General features: G+C 39.5%; 1 protein-coding gene and 1 pseudogene across 1 annotated transcript; both read left to right on the top strand.

Moving 5' to 3' along the window:
• Positions 1-6,130: 6,130 nt before the first annotated feature.
• On the top strand, positions 6,131-7,780 carry LOC114194974 (uncharacterized). Its single transcript, XM_028085374.2, has 3 exons — positions 6,131-6,624; positions 6,787-7,363; positions 7,472-7,780. The coding sequence occupies exons 1-3, from the start codon at positions 6,131-6,133 to the stop codon at positions 7,778-7,780; spliced, it is 1,380 nt and encodes a 459-aa protein (XP_027941175.2).
• Positions 7,781-10,768: 2,988 nt separating this feature from the next.
• LOC146884254 (uncharacterized) lies at positions 10,769-16,974 on the top strand (annotated as a pseudogene).
• The last annotated feature ends 3,035 nt before the right edge of the window (positions 16,975-20,009 follow it).

Here is a 20,009-nt window from a genome sequence, read left to right as displayed (position 1 = left end):
GTCATCTCATCTCACCCACCTCACCCACAAAATATTGAAAATTGCATAAAGGAAGAAAAAAGTGATGAAAGAGTTTTGAAAAAAACAAAGATGTATAAAAACAATTGCTTCTTCAAAAAGAGATGTAACGTCCCATTTAAGTAATAAAATAATTAAATGAAAACATTACACAGAATAATATAAGAAGTTGAGTCAAGGAGTATAACGTCACTCCTATAGGTATCCAAGGTAGTTAGAAGACATTAATCGAGGCACACCACGATGCCAATACAAAACAGGGTAAAAGATCTAAAGTATTCAAAATACAGTTCTAAAATAATGCAATACATGGGCCACAACCCTAATAGAAGACATAACGAGTAGAGCCAACTCCAGATGACTAAGCAGCGGAATCACCATTTCCCTGTTGACAACGAGGAGTTCTCGCATCTGCTCACACCAATAAATTGATGATCATCGCAAGGAGAGAAAACCACACACACATAACATACAATAGAAAGGGTAAGACTCAAGATGCATATGTCAACCAATCATGTTATGACTTTTCAAACAATACACTAAGACTCAAGACACGACTCATCCAGATACATATAATTAGTCGGATTCAGTGGATGCTTGCACTTGTGATGGCCTTTCCTACTCTATCGAGCTAATTGTTACAGTGTTTCTTTCCCCCACACACAAGGTTAGCCCTTAAAGTGTTTCAGGCCTCCTGCTACTCTCACCACTCGAGTCAGTACGCTCTATGTGAGACTAACTGACTCTTTAGAGCGTCTAGATGCAATCCTTACCTTGAATCCTTACTAAATTATATAAATGGGGCACCACCATGAACTCCCACTAACAGGGGTCATGGAATTACGTCCCGACCAACTAAGGCACCACCATGAGGTATCACCTAGAGATTCATGAAATTACGTCCTAACCAATGAGGCACCACCACGAAATTATCGTGGAATTACGTTCTAACCCAACCAAAACCATGATTCCAACCATCATTGTAACATTATTGCTCATACTGAATTCATGAGCACATATATAACCAACCATTCATGTATATTCCATATCAAGATCATGCCAAACTCATCATTCACCACCCATAAACCATCTTTACTCATGCATATTCACTCATCTCATGCTTTAACATAGCAATCCAACTTAACAACACAATGCAAACAATTTTGGGATTTTAGAAATAAAACTGCAGCTTGTGTAAAGCTCCAAAAATTTTGTATTTATATTCAAATTAAATATGATTGAATCAAGGACCAAATGAAACAAGAACCAACTTAATTGAATAACTATAACGAAAGTTGTACACCAAACAAACAACAAAGGTCAATGTTGTCAACAACCAAACTACAGTGATCTTGCGATAAAAAACTACTCTCACTACAAAGCTCTGATTCAAGATCGGACCGGTCAAAGTCAAAAGCTATGTGTTAAGGATCACCTGTTAAAATATCAGCTCGATCGAACGTTAACGAAGTAGTTACTTTCATTTTACGAAAAGTCTGCAGTGCTATCAACAACCAAACTATAGTGACTTTGCGATAACAACTGCTCTCACTACAGAGATCCTATTAAAGATCCGACCGGTCCAAGTCAAGAATTATGTGCTGAGGATCAGCTGTTAAAATATCAGCTCGATCCAACGGTTAACGAAGTAGTTACTTTCATTTTATGAAAAGTGTGTAGTGTTGTCAACAATCAAACTACAGTGACCTTGCGATAACAACTGCTCTCACTAAAGAGTTCCGATTAAAGATCCGCAAGTCAAAGTCAAGAATTATTTGTTAAGGATCAGCTGTTAAAATTTTAGCTCGATCCAACGGTTAACGTAGTAGAAATCTTCATTTTACAAAAACTGCGCAGTGCAGAAAAAGAGTAGCGTCACATCAATCAAACATACTCGCACACCATACATTTTTATTCGACCAACAACCTCATTCAAGCATCACAGCCATACAACAGATCAAAAATCAGCAAAATAACTTTGAAAAAAACATAAACACTAGCTTCCCTTACCAAGAAAATGCTAACTTAAGCGAATGAGATCCTTAGCGGACTAGCACCTAAAGTGGAAGCAAACAACGAAATTGAAAACAATGAGAGATGAATGAAAATGATCTATGACAGAGACTAGCGTGAAACTAAAGCTTGAAGAAAAGAAGGGAACGTAGAGAACTCAACTTACTTGGAGGGAATAGTTCAACGGAGAGGAAAAAATAGGGGAGCTCACTCAAACCCTAGCAGAGCTTCTGAAAACAGTTCAAGGAGAGTGTAAGGGGGTTGTTGGCAAAGTGAAAGCTGAATGAGAGTGTTTTTGGTTGTTTTAGGGTCTTTGGCACCCTATGGGCCAGTCTTTAGGCCCAATTGATTTAGGGTGTGCCTTTAAAATAAGGGTAGAAAATAAAGAGGGCTTTACAAGAGAAATAAAAGAAAAAAAAAAGAGTTTTTTTTTTTGGAATTATGCTCCATTATTCTTTCTATATTTATTTCAAAAACTCAAAACTCCTAAAATTTTCCTACCTTTGCCTTGGCCTCGTTATAACCTGTGAAAAGTCCTTATGATCTTTGAATGCATATTTTCTAAAAGTTCGTGAATATTAAAGTTTTGTTAAGTATTATGAGTGTTTACTTGCATGAGTATTTTGAGTGAAACACAAGCCAAAACACTTGAGCGAATTTTTGAGAGAAAATATACATTTTATCTTAAGTAATATCTTTCATATTTGATTTTCTTGTAAATTCAAAGTATTAACTCATGTGTGAAAAATATAACTTTTCCATTTGTATATACATGATAACTTGATTTATAGAAGATTGATTTATTTCAATAATGTTCATTCCTTTGATCCGGTGTTGATGTGTGAAATAAAAGACCTCAGAACAAGTTTTGAAATTACTAAATTTTGCCCAGAAGTGCAAAAGGATAAATGTGGAGGTGTGATGAGTTCATATTTATGCCCTCATTTGGTATTTAATAATGGAATTTTAATCGATTTTTGTGCTTAAAATATTAATTAAATTGGGATTTCTTATAATTGAGTTTATTGAGCATAAGATACAAAAACATGTTAAAAATAGCTTTTTAGTTGCATAAATATTTTTTTTTCAATATTTTGACGTGTGTTAGTGCAGCTGCAGCTAAGTTGAGCTCATGGAGATGTGAAAACAATTTGATTAAAGCTTCATAACACCTTAAAGATAAATCAAGAATAGGAAATTATCAAAATCACAAAAATCCAAGCCAAGCATTTCATGAACACGACAAGACAAGTTTGAAAAAGTGAAGAAGTTTGGCTAAGCCAATAAGAGGGAATGAACAACAAAAATTGGACCTTGCGGTTTTCTTTATCTTTGTCCAAAAGAAAGGCTTTGATAATTCATAAATATTTATGATAAAAGATAATTTGGGAAAATATATCTTCAGATAATTTATTTGATATTATTAAATAATTATCTTATTTAATTATGTCATAAAATATCAAAAGATAATAACTACCAAATCTTTTTAAATATGACAAGATCTTCTTGAATTTTTCTAGATCTCCACAACAAACAAATATATCTTAAAGATATTAGATTATTCAGAAGATAATTGGAGGAGATTACAAGAAGGGCAAAATTGGAAATTGGACCAAAATTAAGTTGCTGAAGAATTAATTAAAGATTTTTTATTAATTATCTTTGATATATCTCAAAATTATCAACAAAGAAAATCTTCCAAATATTTTAGAAACTCATAAAATTTGTTAATTATTTTAGAGATGTTATATCAAAAGATAAAAGATTTCAGCACCAGATTATATAAGATTCAAGTCCAATCAAGGCCTATATAAAGAGACCAAAGAAAAGAAGAGGACAAGCTCGACACTTCGGAATTTAGGAACCCTTAGGGGGGGGCTTATTTCTTTCTCTCTCATTTCTTCTTCTATTTTTATTTTATTTTGTATTTCATGGAGTGCTAAATGTAAGACTCGTGAAAATTAAATAATTAATTAATTAATTAATTAATTAATAAATGCGGGTAGAAAGAGCTTTTATGACATTAATTATTGTTTGATGTGACGTGGAAAAGTACTAGCTCAAGTGGTTGAGAGTACTTTAATTGTGTGAGAGGACTTGGGTTCGAGTCTTATGTATGCCAATTATGTGTTGTTGTTTTATTATTAATTTTTAATAATATGTATGAGCATGGAATTGGTAATGTAAGCATATACTGATTGGAGTGTATCACAAATATGAATTGGTTGAATTGGTTGTGCATTTGGCCTGCTAATTGATGGGTTGTGGGTTCAAACTTGGTTGGGAAAGAAACTAGAACTTTATTTTTTTAAGTGTAGGTTTGGAGGGAATATGAGAGGGCAGATTTCAGGTTAGGGGAGCTGAAATCCTATTTTTTCGGGTGCTGTGACAATTGCACAGATGGTTGGTGGTTCAACTTGGATCTTTGGGAACCAAATTGTGCCCAAGTTATGTTTATATGGTTGTGCATTATTTTTCAATTGAATGGTATGATTTGTTGTGCGAATTGGGCAAGGTTGGGTGAATTGTGTGCATGAACAGAGTCGAAACCCTGCAAGTCTCGCCCAAGCGAGTCCAACTCGCTTAAGCGAGAGTTGTAGAGTCTCATTTTTGGTTTTGGTTCGCGTTTCTCGTCTAGGCGACTAGGGTCAGGGTTGAACGACTTGGTCTTTCGCTTAGGCGAGAGACACTCGCCTTAGCGAGGTCGCGACGTGACCTGAGTGTTTTGAGCGCGAAACCTCGTCCAGGCGAAGAGTTGTGTGGGTTTGAGCGAACCAGGGTCTCGCTCAGGCGAGAAGGTCTCGCCTAAGCGAGATATCATGATCAAGTTTGAGGTGTTGCTTGCATTGTAGCTCAGGCGAGACAAAATTGTGTGTTTGGGCGAGAGTGTACCTCGCCTAGGCGAACAGACCTCGCCTAAGTGAGATATCGTGGTGAGACCACTGTTTCACACCCGCTCAAGCGAGGTGATTCAACTTGGGCGAGACAAATGCACTCGCTTGGGCGAACATGCATGGCTTAAGCGAGAATGGCGAGGAGCTAGGTTCTTATGTGTTGTGGTACTGAATTGCTTGGTGTTTCCAATAGAGGTTGGACCACGAATGTGTTTGGGCTTGAAGGACTAAGTCCAATAGAGGTCTGGGATGTGCTTGATGGTTGGACGTATGATGGGCATGGAACTGTGTAGTTTCCGTCGGCTGCTAAGTGGCGAGGAGTCCTTAGTATGGTGATTACATGCGTCGAGCGCACAATGGGCAAGGAACTGTTATGTTCCCGTCGGCTACTATTGGGCGAGGAGTCCATAGTATGGTGATTGCGTGTGTGCCATGGTCCGAGCGAGGGAGGCTTGGATGTTTTACGACAGACGAGGAGTTTTTCGGGTAGGACTATGAGTAGGATAGGCTCATAGGGTTGGACCACGAATGGGTTAGTTTCGTGGGAGCACAGTGAAGTCCCAAGACCTAGTTTATGTATATGACTCATGAAGGACTATGAGATCATGGTTGGGGAATTTGAAAACAATGAAATACTTAATCATGTTATTTTTGGGATGGTGGCATATTTATTTCATGTATATATTCATATATTGTGCATAGCTCACCCTATATGTGTGTGGCGATGATCGGATAACTAGTTATCCAGGAGCAGATGATTTGATAGGTGAGCCAAGAGATGCTTAGAGGCGGAGTGCAGGGGCTACCTGGGCTTTTGAAAGGATTTTCATATTTAGGCTTTTGATGTAGAATTTATTATGTTGAATTTTGGTTGATTTTGTAATAATGTAATTGTGAACTTATGAATTATGTTATATTAAAGTTTTAAATTTCCCGCGTTTTGGGAAATGGACTCATAATAAATGTGATTTTTATTTTCTTATTTTTTATTTTATTAATTAAAACCCATAATATCCTATCAGGATGTTACATTTGGTATCAGAGCAAAAGTTTTGAAAACTATTTTTTTTAATATTTGGGGCTTTTGGGGAGTGAGCTTGTCGTTTGATTGCTTGTGTGATTGAATTGAATGTTGTAAGTGAGTGAGTAGCTTTGCTTAACCAGTGAATTGAATTCTCAACAGTTGAATGTGGCGTATTCAGGCTATGGCTGCTAACAGGAGGAGAATGAGTAATGGTGCTGATGACATCGCTGAGGCTATTCACTGCATGGTGGATGCGATGCAGGTACCTGTAGCAGCGCAACCCAGAACAACCATTGCACCAGTCAGGGTGCCGACTATGGAGGATTTCTTGCGCCACAAGCCAGCGAAGTTCACTGGCAAAGTCTCTCCTGATGAAGCGGATGCATGGCTCCGCAAATGTGAGAAGATCTTCAAGGTGATGAACTGCGAAGATGAGCAGAAGCTGCTGTTTGCTACCTATCTGCTGAATGAGGATGTTGAATATTGGTGGGCAGGCATGCAACAACAGATGGGGACTAGGGAAGAGCTGGTGACTTGGGCCAACTTCAGGACTCGTTTCCTAGAGAAATACTTTCCAGATACAGTTAGACAGGACAGGGAGGCTGAATTCCTTGCATTGCAGCAAGGGGACATGACAGTGCAGGAGTATGTCAACAAGTTTGAGCATCTGGTGAGGTATTACTCGCAGGACATCACCGAGGAGTGAAGGTGTCTAAAGTTTGAGCGAGGACTCAAACATGAGCTGAAGAAGGTGGTAACACCTCTGAGAGAAAAGGTTCCCAGTCTTGGTGGAACAAGCCAAAAGTGCTGAACATCTGGAGAAAGGCCCTAATCCAGTTGTCCGACATTAGAGGAATGTCGTAGAGGTGAGACAAATGAAGAAGCCTTACAGCCGATCTCAGGCATCTCAGGGTCCCACTTGCTACCAATCTGGCGGACCCACCTGAAGAGAAATTGTCCTCAGCTGACAGGTGGAGTAGGAGGGTCAAGCGACTGTCGTAAGTGTTTTATATGCGACAAACCGGGACACTTTGCCAACAATTGCCCAAAAAAGAAGAATTTGGGTGTGAAGAAGCCAGCGAAATCGCCAGCAGAGAGAGCTAGAGCGGCTGGAAGGGTTTTTGCCTTGACCTCCACAGCTACTAAATCAGGTAACCTTATCCTCGAGCCATGTCTATTGTTGGGTCAGTTAGTATTAGTGTTGTTCGATTCTGAAGCAACGCATTCTTTCATTGCTAATGCTTGTGTGGGGAGATTGAATTTGGTGAAACGCGATTTGGGGTGTGAGGTGCTTGTTTTAACTCCCTCCTCGGGTCAAGTAGCTACCAGTTCAGTCTGCGTTAGGTGTTCAATGGAAGTGGCAGGTCGCAGATTCAAGGTGAACTTGGTGTGCTTGCCTTTGGAGGGACTGGATGTAATCTTGGGGATGGACTGGCTGTCTAACAATCACATTATAATTGATTGTGGATGACACAATTTGGTATTCCAAGAACATGAGGGATTGGAGTTAATCTCAGCTTAGAGAGCAATAAATGAAGTGGAAGCTGGAGCCACCTATTTTATGATAATTGCTCACACAGAGAAGAATAGCACCGCAGAGAAAATCAGTGTGATTCCAGTAGTGGAGGAGTATGCGAATGTGTTTCCAGATGAAATACCAGAATTGGCACCAAGCAGGGATGTAGATTTCACCATTGATCTTATCCCTGGAGCTGGCCCAGTATCCATGGCACGCTATAGGATGGCATCAGCGGAGTTGGCTGAGTTGAAGAAGAAAATAGAAGACTTGCTTGAGAAGAAGTTCATCCGACCGAGCGCATCACCTTGGTGAGCATTGGTACTCTTAGTAAAGAAAGAGGACGGTAGTTCGAGGTTGTGTGTTGATTACCGTTAGTTGAATAAGCTGACCATAAAGAATAAGTATCCATTGCCGAGGATAGATGATTTGCTGGATTAGTTGAAGGGAGCCGCAGTGTTCTCTAAGATTGACTTGAGGTCTGGATATCATCAGATCTTAGTAAAACCGGATGATGAGATGCCTCTAACCAAGGGACACACAACAAGAGCAATGGCTAGGAGGATACAAGAGGAATGGGCCTCCAATGCACATACAAGGCCCAACATGAACTTTACATGGGCCAAGGAAGATGTGAAGACCTAGCCTAAAACTCTTTGTTTGTAAATATTAGAATAGGGTTTATTTTTGGGCCTTGTATTTTGGGATTTGTAGAATAGGGTTTTTGTTTGGGCCATGTATTGGGCTTTGGAGGGTTTTTGGGCTTTGAAGAGAATTGGACCAAAGAAGAGTTGGGCTTGAAATTGGCCCAACAAAGAGAGAGAGCGCATTTGTGAGAGGATCTAGATCCTTCTTGCTCCAAGCTTGGTGACCAAGCTTCTCTTATGCGCCTAGAAGCAAGTCCCTTGTGACTTGCTTAGGTGGCAAGTCACACTTGCCTCATGCTCTCATTTTGGCTCCAAATACCACATTCTAGATCCTTTTTCCCTCCATTTTTCTAGACCACTTGGCTCTCCTTTTCTATTATAAATAGAGAGCTTAGGACCCTTGTATTTTCATTCATGAATATATAGAGAAACTCTGTTGAGATGACTCCAGACTCCTCTCTTTTTGTGAATCAACTTAGGCTAGAGTTCTCCTTCTTGGTTTCCTCTAGCCCCCTTCCTTGAGTGTTGGCCCAACCTCACTTGAGAGCTTCTCCAAACACCATTGCCACACCACTTCTCCTCTCATCTTCTAACTTCCGCACCTTCATCCTTCTCCATGGAAGCTTCACCAATTCCGTATGGCTTCTCCTTGGCTTCCTTACTCTTGAAGATGTACTCATCATGTGGTATCTAGAGCCTTGGTTGATCAAGCTTGACGTCAAGAGATAAGTTCATCTTCCTTGTGGTTTTTCTTTCAATTTCCGTGTTGTTCATTACTTCCTTTGATTTTCTTGTTGTTTTTCTTCTTTTCACCTCATTGGTTATATGGTTCTTATCATTGTTCCTTTGGAACCATTCGACCATTGTGCCTAAGAGCTCAACCATGGTGAATTTGTGTGCCTCTTATATTTTTGTTTAAGTCTTATTCATTTTCTATTTCATCTATGTGAGTCATTTTAATTTTCTCATCCATATGTTTTGTCTAGAGTAATGTGTAGTTCAATTATGTCTTAAATTTCTTTGTTTAGCTTTCCATTTTGTTGTTGTTTTGCTGCTGTATTGCTACTATTTTGCTGCTATTTTTGGTTCATAAATACACCTTCTCTTCTCCATTGGAGCCTTGGAAATGAACCTTCACATCTAGATAACCTTTGTTATCTTAATGTCTAGTGGGAATTTTCCTTGTGCTTGCTTAATCACCTAAGTTTTCGTTTCTAGTGTGCTTTGTGTGCTTTTAATTTTCGCATTTGAGTTCATACTTGTTAATTAGTTCTTGGCAAGTTTTTTAGAGTTAATTTCCATTGTGTTTCCTTGAGTTTCATAATCTTCTTTTGATTCCTTTAAGTTTCCTTCTCTTTTGTTTCTATTAAAATGCAAATGATCAAGCATAGTGTGGTGGTGATTCTAATTTGTGGTGGAAACTAGATTTGTGGTGGAAACTAGCTGCTGTAAGAGCTATAAAAAAAAGAAAGAAAAAGAGCATAAAAAGAGTACAAGCAAGTGCCAAAAATAATCAAAATAAAAGATCAAAAGAAAGTGGAAAAAGAAGTACACTAGAATCACAACCATCACTTGAGTTTGAGAGCATTTTTCTGTTGCATTTTACTGTTGTTCCAGTTTTGTCTGTCTGCACACTTTCTGTATTTGTTTTATCACAAAAAATTGGCTATTGCAAATCCAGATCTGATTTTTTCCTCTTGTAGCTAAAACATAGACGAAAAAAAAGAAAATAAAAATCATTGAAAAATGTTGAGAAATGAAAAAATGATAAATTTCTGAAGTAGAGGCTGAATTTCACGTTTTTGGACTGGCAATGGCTGAAAATTCAAATTCTGTGCAGATTTCTAGCTTGTTTTTGGTTGTTTTTAATCCATTCTAGTGCCATTCTTTAGGTAATTCATTTGAGTGCTTAACTTGTTTCTTTGCCTTATTTCTAGTTTGTCTTTCTTTGTTAAATCTTGGAGTATGTTTCAACTATACTTCCCTTCAATTTAGCTCTTCTTTCATTTAAGCTTTTCTTGTTTTTCCTTATTGGCTTCTTTGGTTTGGTGTTACATTCTTGGTGGAAGATTTCTTTGGAGGTAACCAAATACTCAAGGTAGCATCTTAGGAGGTGGAAACCAAAGTGGAACTCCAAGCTACAAGTGAAGTTCACAAAGGAGAAAATTCAAAGCAAACACTTGAGTGAGACAAAAGAAGAAAGAAAAGAGTGGAGTGAAACACTTGAAGACTTTTAAAGTTTGCGCAAATTTGTGATTGTATTCATTTGAGTTGTATTTGTTCAAGTTTTCTTTCTTGTATCTCTCTGGACTAATTAAGTGTCTTGGGGGAGCCTTAGGTGTTCTCTTATCTCTTAATTAGAACCTTCTTAAATAGTAAAAGCGCTTGTAGACAGTGAGTGTGTCTTGCAACATCAAGCCTCACCAAAGTAGGCCGCATAGTTAGACTCCAAATCTTTTTGTTTTTTGTTGCTTAATTGTTAGTGTGTGTCTAATTCTATTTTAGAAGTTTTGTGTAATATTCTTTGAATTACTTTGGCAAGGAAAGACTTGGTAAGTAAGCAATCCAAGTGATTCACCTCTCTTTCCTGGAAGATAATTCAAGAAGTTTGCTATTTACTTCTTCTTTAGAATTTCTTAGTTAGCTTTTAGTAATCATGGCTAGTCAACCCTCCCTACATAGTGCAAGTGATTATGAGGATTCAATTCATAGTTTAAAACATGTTTCTCAACAACTCAAATCACTTGAACTATGGAGACAACAAGAGGCAATTTACAAGGTGAAAGATAAATTGGAAAGAGATGGCCAAATTGCTCTCTTGGAGGAACAAATCAAAGCTTTAAAGAAAAGAGATGAGAAAATCCAAAATAAGCTAAAAAGTAGGAGTAATTCTAGCAAAGGGTCTAGAAGTGGAGCTTCAATATATGGGGAAGAGGAAGGATTAAGATTAGGAGAATATTATGAACAACCTTCCCACACTAGGAGACAAAGAAAAGACCCTACTCCTAGAGAAGTTAAAGTAGACTTGCCTCACTTTCAAGGCAAGGATGATGTTGAAGCTTATTTGGATTGGGAGATGAAGGTCGAGCAACTTTTTGCTTGCAAACAAGTTAGTGAAGAAAGGAAAGTGCCTCTTGCTACCCTAAGCTTTCAAGGGTATGCTATGTATTGGTGGACTTCTATAGTCTAAGAGAGGCTAAGAAGTAATGAACCTTCAATTGAATATTGGAATGATCTTAAGTCAGCCCTTAGGAGGAGACACATTCCTTCCTACTACAATAGAGAGCTCATGAACAAGTTCCAAAAACTCCAACAAAGAAATATGTCTGTGGAAGAATATAGACAGAAAATGGAGTTACTTATGATGAGGGCGGGAAAAATTGAGGAAGAGTCCATTACCATTTCTAGATTCTTAAGTGGCTTAAACTTTGATATAAGAGATAGAGTTGAGCTTCTACCTTTCCAAGATTTGAATGATTTGGTGCAAATATGCATTAAGGTAGAACAACAAAATTTGAGAAAATCTTTTTCAAAAAGAAATCAAGCTCAAACTAACTCTTATGTTAAGAAAGATTTTAAGAAAGAAGTGAAAAAGGAGGGGCCACCTAGGAATCTAGGAAAAGGTAAAGAGGGGAGTGCATCATCACACACTCGGACAAGTGAAATCAAATGTTTCAAATGTCTTGGTAGAGGTCACATAGCATCTCAATGCCCCACCAAAAAAGACCATGATTCTTAGGGGTGCTGGTAGATATAGCAGCCAGGATGAAAATGAAAGTGAGAGTGAAAGTGAGGAATCCAACGAGTCTAATATAGAAGATGCTCACCCTTGTGATGGGGACCTTTTAATGATTAGAAGGATCCTCAACAATCAACCTAGTCCACAAGCACTAACACAAAGAGAGAACATATTTCACACAAGGTGTAAAATTTTGGAAAACACTTGTTCTCTAATTGTGGATAGTGGCTCGTGTTGTAACTGCTGCAGTACTAGGTTGGTTGACAAGTTGTCTTTGACTGTCTTACCTCATCCAAAACCTTACAAACTTCATTGGTTTAATGAAGATGGGGATTTGGCAGTCAATCATCAAGTAAAGGTCTAGTTTTCCATAGGGAAATATGAAGATAGTGTGCTATGTGATGTAGTACCTATTGAAGCTTGTCATATCTTATTGGGGAGACCTTGGCAATTTGATAAGAAAACCATGCACAATGGTCTCACCAACGAGATTACCTTTACTCACAAGGCTAAAAAGTTTGTTCTTCATCCTCTTTTGCCATCACAAGTGGTTGAGGATCAACTTCAAATGAAGAACAAAAGAGAAAAAGAGAAAGATGAGGACAAAAAAAAAAGTCCTCAAAAAGTCCAAAATCTAAATAAAGATGAATCTGAGGCGGGAGAGATTAGTGTTCCTTCTCCCAAGGTCATTCAAAATGAGAACATTTTAACCATGAAATCTTTAAATCAAGTTCTCAATGTTGAACAACCTTCATGCCTCCTACTGTGTAAAGGAACACTTACATGTACTGCCACAGCTCTTGAGCTTAAGAATCTACCTTCTAAAATTGAAAATCTTTTGAAAGAGTTTGAGGATATATTCCCTAAGGAAGGGCCTATTGGGCTTCCTCCCTTTAGAGGAATTGAACATCAAATAGATTTAGTGCTTGGGGCTAGTCTACCAAATAGACTAGCCTATAGGACAAATCCTCAAGAAACAAAGGAAATAGAGTCTCAAGTCCAAGAGTTGTTGGAGAAGGGTTGGGTTCAAAAGAGCCTTAGCCCTTGTGTTGTGCTTGTTTTGTTAGTACCTAATAAGGATGGGAAATGGAGAATGTGCTGTGATTGTAGAGCCATAAATAACATCACCATTAAATATAGGCATCCCATTCCTAGGCTTGATGACATGCTTGATGAATTGCATGGGTCCCTCATGTTTTCTAAAATTGATCTAAAGAGTGGTTATCACCAAATAAGAATCAAAGAAGGTGATGAGTGGAAAACCACTTTTAAGACCAAATTTGGATTATATGAGTGGTTGGTGATGCCCTTTGGGCTTACTAATGCACCTAGCACATTCATGAGACTAATGAATCACGTTCTTAGAGAGTGCATAGGAAAGTTTGTGGTTGTCTACTTTGATGACATTTTGATCTATAACAAGAGCTTACATGAGCACGTAGACCATCTGAGGTCTGTCCTTACCATCCTTAGGGTAAATAGTTTGTTTGCAAATAAAGAGAAATGCACTTTTTGTGTAGATAATGTTATTTTCTTAGGTTTTGTAGTAAATAAAAATGGGGTCCATGTTGACCCTACAAAAATATAGGCCATCCGAGAATGGCCTACTCCTAAAAGTGTTGGAGAGGTTAGGAGCTTCCATGGTTTGACAAGCTTTTATAGGAGGTTTGTTCCTAACTTCTCTACTTTGGCTTCACCCCTCAATGAACTTGTCAAGAAAGATGTACCTAACAAGAGTCTGCTTTTCAGCAACAAGAGTTAAAGCTCACCAATGCACCTATTCTAGCTTTACCAAACTTTTCAAAAACCTTTGAGCTAGAGTGTGATGCATGCGGTGTAGGAATAGGTGTTGTGTTGTTGCAAGGAGGGCACCCGATTTCTTATTTCAGTGAAAAACTTCATGGTGCGCCCTCAACTATCCCACCTATGATAAGGAATTGTATGCCTTAGTTAGGGCCCTTCAAACTTGGGAACACTACCTTCTATGCAAAGAGTTTGTCATTCATAGTGACCATGAGTCGCTAAAATATTTGAAGGGCCAACACAAGCTGAATAAAAGACATGCTATGTGGATGGAATTCTTGGAACAATTTCCTTATGTGATAAAGTACAAGAAAGGCAAAAGTAATGTGGTGGCCGATGCCTTGTCTAGAAGGCACACCTTGTTTTCAAAATTGGGAGCCCAAATTCTTGAATTTGATCACATTCCAGAAATGTATAATCAAGATTCAGAGTTTTCCTCTACTTATGTTGAATGTATGGAAAGACCTCAAGGAGGTTTCTATGTGAACGAGGGGTATTTGTTTAAAGAAGGAAAAATTTGTATTCCCTAAGGTTCACAAAGAAAACTCCTTGTTCAAGAAACACATGAAGGGGGATTAATGAGTCATTTTGGGGTATAAAAAACCCTAGGTCTTTTAAAAGAGAAATTCTTTTGGCCCCATATGAGGAAAGATGTCCAAAGGCATTGTAATAGATGTATCTCATGCTTACAATCTAAGTCTAAAACAATGCCTCATGGATTATACACCCCCTTGCCTATTGCTTCAGCCCCTTGGGAAGATATAAGTATGGATTTTGTCTTAGGACTCCCAAGAACACAAAGGGGTTTTGATTCTATTTTTGTGGTGGTAGATCGTTTTAGCAAAATGACACACTTTATACCCTGCCACAAAGTGGATGATGCTAGCAACATTGCTCTGCTTTTCTTTAGAGATATAGTCAAGCTTCATGGTATACCCCGCACCATAGATTTTGATAAAGATACTAAGTTCCTTAGCCATTTTTGGAAAACTCTTTGGTCAAGGCTAGGAACTAAACTTAATTTCTCTACTTCATGTCACCCACAAACTGATGGGAAACTGAAGTTGTTAATAGATCTTTGTCTACTATGCTAAGGGCAATTTTGAAAGGAAACCACAAATCTTGGGATGAATACCTTCCCCATATTGAGTTTGCCTACAATAGAGTAGTTCATAGGACTACTAAGATCTCTCCATTTGAAGTTGTTTATGGCTTTAATCCTCTCACTCCTATGGATTTGTTACCACTTCCTACATCTTTTGATGTCATTCATAAAGAAAGGGTGGCAAAATCTGATTTTGTTAAGAAAATGCATGAGAGGATTAAAAGACAAATCTAGCAACAAACTGAGAGGTATGCTAAGTACAACAATAAGGGGAAGAGGGAAATGATTTTTGAAGAAGGGGATTGGGTGTGGCTACACCTTAGAAAAGATAGATTTCCTAAGAAAAGTAAGTCTAAACTGAGCCCTCGAGGTGATGGTCCCTTTAAAGTGCTAAAAAGAGTCAATGATAATGCATATAGGGTGGAGTTGCCTGAGGAATATGATGTACATGCCACTTTTAATGTTGCTGACTTAATACCTTTTGCAGGTGGTACAAATGATGAGGCAGAAATTTCAGATTTGAGGACAAATCCTTCTCAAGAGGGAGGGGATGATGAGATGCCTCTAACCAAGGGACCCACAACAAGAGCAATGGCTAGGAGGATACAAGAGGAATGAGCCTCCAATGCACATACAAGGCCCAAGATGAACTTTACATGGGCCAAGGAAGATGTGAAGACCTAGCCTAAAACTCTTTGTTTGTAAATATTAGAATAGGGTTTATTTTTGGGCCTTGTATTTTGGGATTTGTAGAATAGGGTTTTTGTTTGGGCCATGTATTGGGCCTTGGAGGGTTTTTGGGCTTTGAAGAGAATTGGACCAAAGAAGAGTTGGGCTTGAAATTGGCCCAACAAAGAGAGAAAGCGCATTTATGAGAGGATCTAGATCCTTCTTACTCCAAGCTTGGTGACCAAGCTTCTCTTATGCGCCTAGAAGCAAGTCCCTTGTGACTTGCTTAGGTGGCAAGTCACACTTGCCTCATGCTCTCTTTTTGGCTCCAAATACCACATTCTAGATCCTTTTTCCCTCCATTTTTCTAGACCACTTGGCTATCCTTTTCTACTATAAATATAGAGCTTAGGACCCTTGTATTTTCATTCATGAATATAGTAGAGAAACTCTATTGAGATGACTCTAGACTCCTCTCTTTTTGTGCATCAACTTAGGCTAGAGTTCTCCTTCTTAGTTTCCTCTAGCCCCCTTCCTTGAGTGTTGGCCCAATCTCACTTGAGAGCTTCTCCAAACACCATTGTCGCACCACTTCTCCTCTCATCTTCTAACTTCCTCACCTTCATCCTTCTCCATGGAAGTTTCATCAATTCCGCATGGCTTCTCCTTGGCTTCCTTACTCTTGAAGATGGACTCATCACCGAAGGATGTGCAGAAGATGGCGTTCAGGTCACGCTACGGGCATTACGAGTATGTAGTGATGCCGTTCGGGGTGACAAATGCTCTTGCTATTTTCATGGACTAAATGAACAAGACATTCTGACCATACTTGGATCAGTTTGTTGTCGTGTTTATTGATGCCATACTGATATACTCTGAGAGTCGGGATGAACACGCAGAGCATCTAAGAGTGGTGCTGGAAATTCGCAGAGAGCATAAACTGTATGGGAAGCTGTCGAAGTGTGAGTTTTGGCCAGATGAGGTACAGTTCTTGGGCCATGTAATCTTAGCCTAGGGAATAGCAGTGGACCCAGCGAAAATTGAAACAGTGGTGAAATGGGAGAGACCGCAGACAGTTACTGAGGTGAGAAACTTCTTGGGTCTGGCGGGTTATTATATGTAATTTGTGGAAGGGTTTTCCAAGATGGTGAGTCTATTAACTCAACTCACTAGAAAGGACCAGCCTTTCTCTTGGACAGACGAGTGTGAAGTCTGTTTTGAGGACATGAAGAGGAGATTGACCACTGCACCGATACTAGCTATTCCTGACACAACCAAGATATTTGAGGTGTATTGTGATGCCTGAAATCAAGGCTTGGGGTGTGTGCTGATGTAGGAGAAACGGCATGTTGCTTATGCATCTCGCCAATTGAAGGTACATGAGAAGAATTACCCGACGCACGATTTAGAGTTAGGTGCAGTAGTTTTTGCCCTCAAAATATGGAGGCATTATTTGTATGGGGTACAGTTTCAAGTATTTCGCGATCACAAGAGTTTAAAATACTTGTTTGAACAGAAGGAACTGAATATGAGGCAAAGGCGCTAGATGGAATACCTGAAGGATTACGACTTTGAGCTGTTATACCACCCTGGTAAGGCTAATGTCGTAGCAGACGCCATGAGTAGGAAGAGAGCTCATGTGTCGGCCATGATGATTAAGTAGTTGGAGCTGATCGAGAAGTTGCGAGATATGAATTTGGGATCGGATATGGAGGCAGGTCATATACGGTGCAGCATGTTGAGGATCACTAATGAGTTCCTGGATGAGGTTCGGGTGGAACAGGGTAAGGATCAGGAACTGCAGCAGATTATTAATGAGTTGGGCACAGACAAGAGAAAGGGCTTCAGGATGGGCAGAGATGGTATTCTGCGTTTCAGAGAAAGGGTGTGTGTACCCAGCAGTCGGGTTTTGAGGAAAATGCTCTTGGATGAAGGGCATAAGAGTCGTCTTAGCATACATCCAGGTATGACTAAGATGTACAAGGACTTGAAGGCGACTTTCTGGTGGACTGACATGAAAACTGATGCGGCAGATTATGTAGCATCTTGCTTACTGTGCCAAAAAGTGAAGATTGAGCATCAGAGGCCAGGTGGTACGTTGGAGCCTCTTGACATACATCAGTGGAAATGAGACAACATTTCCATGGACTTTGTTACACACCTGCCAAGGTCGGTGAGGGGGCATGATTCTATTTGGGTAATAGTGGATAGAATGACAAAATGCGCTCACTTCCTACCAATCAATCAGAAGATGTCTCTGGATAAATTGGCAGAGTTGTATATCAGGGAGATAGTCAGGTTACATGGTGTGCCTACTAGTATTATCTCAGATAGAGATCCGAGGTTCACATCAAGATTCTGGTAGTCGCTACAGAACACCTTGGGCACTCAGTTGAGAATGAGTTCGGCATATCATCCTCAGACTGATGGCCAGTCTAAGAGAACCATACAGTCTCTGGAGGACTTACTGAGAACATGTGTCCTGGATCACCTCGGGACATGGAGTGATGTGCTACCGCTGATGGAGTTCACTTATAATAATAGCTACCATTCCAGTATTGGAATGGCATCTTACGAGGCCTTGTATGGCAGGAAATGTCGGACAGCTTTTGTGTTGGCAGCAGGATGGAGAGTCTGTGGTACTTGGTCCAAAATTCTTACAACAGAATACTGAGAAAGTAAGGGTAATACAGTATCGGATGTGTGCAACTCAGAGTCGGCAGAAATCCTACGCAGATAAGAGGAGGAGGCCACTTGAGTTTGAGGCTGGTGACCACGTGTTCCTCAAGGTTACACCTACAATAGGTATTGGGAGAGCATTGAAGTCGAGGAAGTTGACTCCTCGATTAATCGGGCCGTATAAGATTACGAGGCGAATTGGACCGGTGGCGTACGAGATTGCATTGCCACCTCACTTGGCAAACCTGCACAATGTCTTCCATGTATCACAACTGAGGAAGTACGTGGCGGATCCTACTCATGTGTTGTAGCAGGATGATGTCCAGGTGCGTGAGAATCTGACGTTGGGAGTTGAACTGGTGAGAATTCTAGATTCTCAAGTCAAACAACTTAGAGGGAAGGAGATTCGGACTGTGAAGGTTCTTTGGGACGAGGCAACCCAGGAGATGACTTGGGAGATGGAAGATGTCATGAGGAAGTCTTATCCTCACCTTTTTGCTGGTAAGTCCTATTTTCGAGGACGAAAACTTTTAAAGGTGGGAGAAATGTAAGACCCATGAAAATTAATTAATTAATTAATAAATGCGGGTTGAAAGAACCTTTATGGCATTAATTATTGTTTGATGTGACGTGGAAAAGTACTAGCTCAAGTGGTTGAGAGTACTTTAATTGTGTGAGAGGACTTGGGTTGGAGTACTATGTATGCCAATTATGTGTTGTTGTTTTATTATTAATTTTTAATAATATGTATGAGCATGGAATTCGTAATGTAAGCTTATACTGATTGGAGTGTATCACAAATATGAATTGGTTGAATTGGTTGTGCATTTGGCTTGCTAATTGATGGGTTGTGGGTTCAAACATGGTTGGGAAAAAAACTAGAACTTTATTTTTTTAAGTGTAGTTTTGGAGGGAATATGAGAAGGCAACAGTAAGCCTAGAAGGGGCTGCCAAGGAGGGGGCTGGAAACCATTATATAATGATTCTTTAATAGAAATTAAACCCACCATAAAGCCTAATTTCGTTTTAACATTTAAACCCCTAAATGAGACGCATATAAAAGGTCATTTTGAGGAAAAAAATGGGTTTTGGCAGTGCTGTTAATTGGCTTGTGAGCAGAATACGAATTCTGAGAGTGTGAGGAGAGAATTGAGTGCTATTGGGAGAAGACTTGAGAGGAAGAATTAGGCAGATTGGGAAATTGGAGAAGAACCCTCAAAGCCTATTACTTTGGTACCAAGATTTCAGGTTAGGGGAGCTGAAATCCTATTTTTTCGTACTGTTGGGATATGTATAAAATTCTGATGGGTTTATGCCATGAAATTCGAGCTATATATGATAGAGATTAGGGGTTTGGGTGCTGTGACAATTGCTTTAAAAAATTTCTCAATCAATTGTATGAATGTGAGTATTTTCTATGCTGTACAGAGGGTTGGTGGTTCAACTTGGATCTTTGGGAACCAAATTGTGCCCAAGTTATGTTTATATGGTTGTGCATTGTTTTTCAATTGAATGGTACGATTTGTTGTGTGAATTGGGCAAGGTTGGGTTAATTGTGTGCGTGAATAGAGTCGAAACCCTGCAAGTCTCGCCCAAGCGAGTCCAACTCGCCTAAGCGAGAGTTGTAGAGTCTCGTTTTTAGTTTTGGTTCGCGTTTCTCGCCTAGGCGACCAAGGACAGGGTTGAGCGACTTGGTCTCTCGCTCAGGCGAGAGACACTCGCCTAAGCGAGGTCGCAAAGTGACCTGGGTGTTCTGAGCGCGAAACCTCGTCCAGGTGAGGAGTTGTGTGGGTTTGAGCGAACCAGGGTCTCGCTCAGGCGAGAAGGTCTCGCTTAAGCGAGATATCATGATCAAGTTTGAGGTGTTGCTTGCATTGTAGCTCAGGCGAGACAAAATTGTGT

Source organism: Vigna unguiculata, chromosome 8, assembly GCF_037176805.1.
Source record: "Vigna unguiculata cultivar grain cowpea cultivar isolate G323 ecotype 2 chromosome 8, ASM3717680v1, whole genome shotgun sequence".
NCBI lineage: Eukaryota > Viridiplantae > Streptophyta > Magnoliopsida > Fabales > Fabaceae > Vigna > Vigna unguiculata.
Note: the sequence above shows the minus strand (reverse complement) of the source record. Positions and strands in the feature narration are given on the sequence as shown.